Source organism: Phodopus roborovskii, unplaced genomic scaffold (genome assembly GCF_943737965.1).
Source record: "Phodopus roborovskii unplaced genomic scaffold, PHOROB, whole genome shotgun sequence".
Taxonomy (NCBI): domain Eukaryota; kingdom Metazoa; phylum Chordata; class Mammalia; order Rodentia; family Cricetidae; genus Phodopus; species Phodopus roborovskii.
The window spans coordinates 553,937-558,137 of NW_026126637.1; the positions used below are offsets into that span (position 1 = coordinate 553,937).

The window sequence follows — 4,201 nt, forward strand, 5'->3', positions numbered from 1 at the left end:
TCATTTGAACCTCAGTATAAGATTTTATAAACATTTTCTTATAAAAGAACATAAAAAGGTTCACTTTGTTGAGGTAAAAATGTACATTTTTTTTTTAGTTTAAAATTTGGATGAAAATATCATGGAGCTCTTTCATATTAAAGCTGCAAATTGTTGTCTCCTTTCCATCAATGTATTGTACAAAGAACAGTTCACTCTGGAACATGGACACGAACATTCTTTACACTTGCATTAAATTGGTGATTGCTGCTTCATTGAAATACAGTGTTAATTTAAATGCTGAAGACTTTAAGAAATACAGAGATGTACCAGAAATTAATTCCATGAATATGGAGAATCATAAACTTCAACAAATTCACTGAGAGGTATTACTTGTGGCAAAGCACTTGTTTTGAGACAGTCTTGTTAATTTACATACTCTGACTTTGCAAACTGAGCTCAAGTGATTGTTCTCCACATGCATAAAAGGATAAACGTTTTCAATGTATAATTTGACTCAGAGACATAATTGTTAGTATAATTTTAAAGAAAAAAGTGCTGCCTGACAGAATGGACTCCAGAAACTTGGCTATAGGAATAGTGATCTCACTTCAGATTACACTTGGAATTCTGGGAAATGTATCCTTTCTTTTCCACTATCTACTCATTTACTACAATGAACACACATTAAAGGCTGTTGACTTAATTCTCACACATGTGTTCATAGCAAATTCCTTAATCATTCTCTCTAGAGGATTGTGGCTGATAATGAGAGCTTTTGAGTGGAAATGGTTCTTTAATGATGTTGTGTGCAAACTTTTTTTATATGCACATAGACTTGGCAGGAGCATGTCCATCACTACCACCTGCTTACTGAGTGTCTTCCAGGCCATCAGCATCATCCCTAATGTCTCCTGTTGTAAAAGCCTTAAAATCAAATTGTCAAAATATGTTCACATCTCCATTTCCTTCCTTTGGATCCTGTACATGATAGTAAATATATTTTTTGCCATGTATACATCTACCAAAAGTAATAGTCAAAATAAGACAAACAAGAGACATTTTGAATTTTGTGCCTCTCTCAGTCAAGATAAAATAGTAAATTTACTGTACACAACATTTTGGGTGTTTCCTGAAGTCTTATTTTCTATACTCATTTTATGTTCCAGCATCTTCATGATTGTCATACTTTATGGACACAAAAAGAGAGTTCAATACATCCTCAGCACTCATGCCTCCACCAGATTTTCCCCCGAATCCAGAGCCACACAAAACATCCTGGCCTTGGTTTTCACCTTTTTAGCTTTTAATACAATCTCCTCCATTTCACAAGGCTACATGGCTCTTTCTCATAATTCCAATCTGTTGCTAATGAATATAACAGCCATCATTTCTATGTGTTTTCCTGCTTTATGCCCCTTTGTGATGAGTAATGATTTCATTGTTTTCAGGTTGTACTTTTTCTTGATAAGGAATATGAAAATGAAATGATCTTATCAAAGTTATATAAATTGTGCAATTGTAATGTTGTATGTCTTACAGTTTAGATGCCCATGTCATTCAAATTATGTCTAATAAATTATGTAATGTATTATTTTAATAGTAAAATTATTTCCCAGAATAATGGTAGTACATTCTTCATCATAGTTTCTCGTCAGGCAAGCCACAGGTTCAAACCACATTAACTATTGTAATACTGGATTGCATATATCCCATCTTAATATGGTTGATTACTTCTCCCATATTTCTATCACTGTTGTGTATGTAAGCCTAGCTTGACAGGCCAGTCTTTTTCTATAGCTGTTATCATTCATTGCTAGGTAGTAATGATTACTGAATTTGTCCAATATAATGCATAACACCTTGTAGCATTCAGAAATGTTACCATTACAGATGAGTTTTCTAAGTCAGTGTTTGCTAGTTTCCATATTTTATGACTCAAGTACTTTGCAGTCATATATTTGAACTCACAGTTATTTTGTGGCAATATACAAAAGACACTTTCAAGTTTGAAAATATACCAGCAGTATGGCCAGGGAGGACCTAGACACTACGTCCAATCACTATGTGAAGTACAATTGGCGTTTGTAACTGTTAGGAGATTGAGTGGGTAAGTTTCCTTAAAGAGTGTTGTAGTTTTGTAAGTTTATCACATTCAGTGATAGGTCCTATATTCAATAATACTTGGTGAACACAAAATATATGTGATATGCTTACAAACAAATTAACTTGAAATTTGGTCTGTAGGTGGGGAGGGTTGGACCTGAAAGAATTTTGATGAGATGTAGAAAATGACCAAAATACTTTGCTATGTTAACTATTCTGTAGAAGCTCTGTTTTTAACAGGTATATTTGTTCAGAGAATACTGAAGAAATACTCCAGAGGCAATAGGTTGAATAGTCTTTCAATTTCAAAAGAGAGAAGGGAGGTCACAATATACAGCATACATAGTAAGCTGCCAAGATCATACTTTTCATTTAAAAAATTATTTTATAAACCAACAAAAGTTTCCACTCTCTTCTCTCCTACCAATTTTTCTTGACTCTCTGCCCTTATAACCACATCCACTCTTATTCCATCTCCATTCAGATGGGGTAAGGATTCCCATGGCAATAAACAAAGCATGCCACATTTTCTTGAATAATTTCAATTATGAAGATCAGAAATTTACTCTCTTCAACAAACATGTGTATGGGGGAAATATTCTGCTGTTGTTGTTTCATTAATTTTTTGCCTTTATTTTACATCCTGATCTCATGTTCCCTCCTTCCATTTCTGCTCCTGTTACAGTGCCTTCCCTCTATCCCTTCATCCTGTCCTTGTATTTCTCTGTTCATAAAGGGGCAGGCCACACATGGGCATCAATCAAACACTGCACATCAAGCCGAGTCAGGACCAAGCTCCTTCCCGTGCATCAAGGGTGGGTGATGCAACCCATCTTGGATAATAGGATCCCAAGAGCCAGCTCAATTTCCAAGGATAGATCTTGATCTCTGCTAGTAGTCCCACAACCAGACAATGCTACACAACTCTCGAACCTAGAGAAATGTTTTTATAGTCATCTGCAGTTCACAGAGTATTTGTGTCAGAGAAGAGGAAATTCTGAAATCCCTGATATTGTTATTCCAGCTGACTTCACAGGAGTTATATTTCTCTAACTTTGCCATGTTCAAGGAAATGAGACTCCAGGATACAAGAGTTCTGTCCACTATGTCTCTCATTGTCCTATAACTGTTACCTTTTTTAATTCAAATCCACCATAATCCCCGATTTCCAAGCTGACATTGTAGTGTATGAAAATTTTTCCTTTCTGTTATGTGGCTTATATTATTGTTTATTCTGCTCAAAGGAATTCATACCCAGTCCTCTTGATCTTCAGTCATGTCTGAATATTCCATCAACTAACATTTTATATGGCAACTTCTTGACTTATATTAATCCCCAATTAAAATATGTCAACACATTCAGTGTGTTCTCTTGGCTCACAAACCTGGTATGCAAGGATTTGAACATTTAGGCATTTTCAGTTCCCTATGAGTTTTATGTGTGCCGCTGTTGCTGACTGAACCCCATTGACTATAATGCCTGACATCTCTCCTGGTCTTTTTGATACCCTGATGCTCACTATATTCCACATAATAATTTATGTCAGTGCTTCCCATTTCTTTCACTCTCATCAATAGTCACTAAGTGTCATATTTTAACCTAACGGGATCAGAAAAAATATCCTTCCAAGACTTGCATTTGAAAACCTGACCACATGACAAGAGCAAGCTTGGCCCCATGATGCATGACAGGGATAGAATCTATTTTCTGTGTATTACTCTGGAGGCAATCTCTCTACTATATACAAATCTTGAGTCATGGTCATAGAGAAAATAGAGTGTACCATAGCCAGATCACATCAAATCTATACCATGAATGGTGACATGTATTTGTGAAGAATTCTACTAAATTAAAAATTCGTGCACCATGGATACATCCTGGCTCCACTGTTTGAGGTCCCTTAGACTGCTCAGTCCTTCTGGCTGAGCCAGGATGTATCCATGGTGCACAAAAGGACCTTGCAAACACATCCCCCATGGAGGATAACTGCCTTAACCTAGAGACAGGAGAGAAGCCCTAGTCTCTACTTCAAATGACCTGTCAGATCTACATGACCCCAACTGGATGGCATTCCCCTACATATGGAATTGGGGTGGGGGTATGGGAGGGGAGGAT

The 4,201-nt window shown here is 36.4% G+C and overlaps 1 protein-coding gene across 1 annotated transcript; it reads left to right on the top strand.

Annotated features, from left to right (window-relative positions):
- Positions 1-477: 477 nt before the first annotated feature.
- Positions 478-1,470, top strand: LOC127239101 (vomeronasal type-1 receptor 4-like). Its single transcript, XM_051207890.1, has one exon. The coding sequence runs from the start codon at positions 550-552 to the stop codon at positions 1,468-1,470; it is 921 nt and encodes a 306-aa protein (XP_051063847.1). The 5' UTR covers positions 478-549.
- The last annotated feature ends 2,731 nt before the right edge of the window (positions 1,471-4,201 follow it).

Excerpts from the sequence above, each read along its gene's own strand:
- LOC127239101 (XM_051207890.1), top strand. The coding sequence starts at position 550 with ATGGACTCCAGAAACTTGGCTATAGGAATAGTGATCTCACTTCAGATT.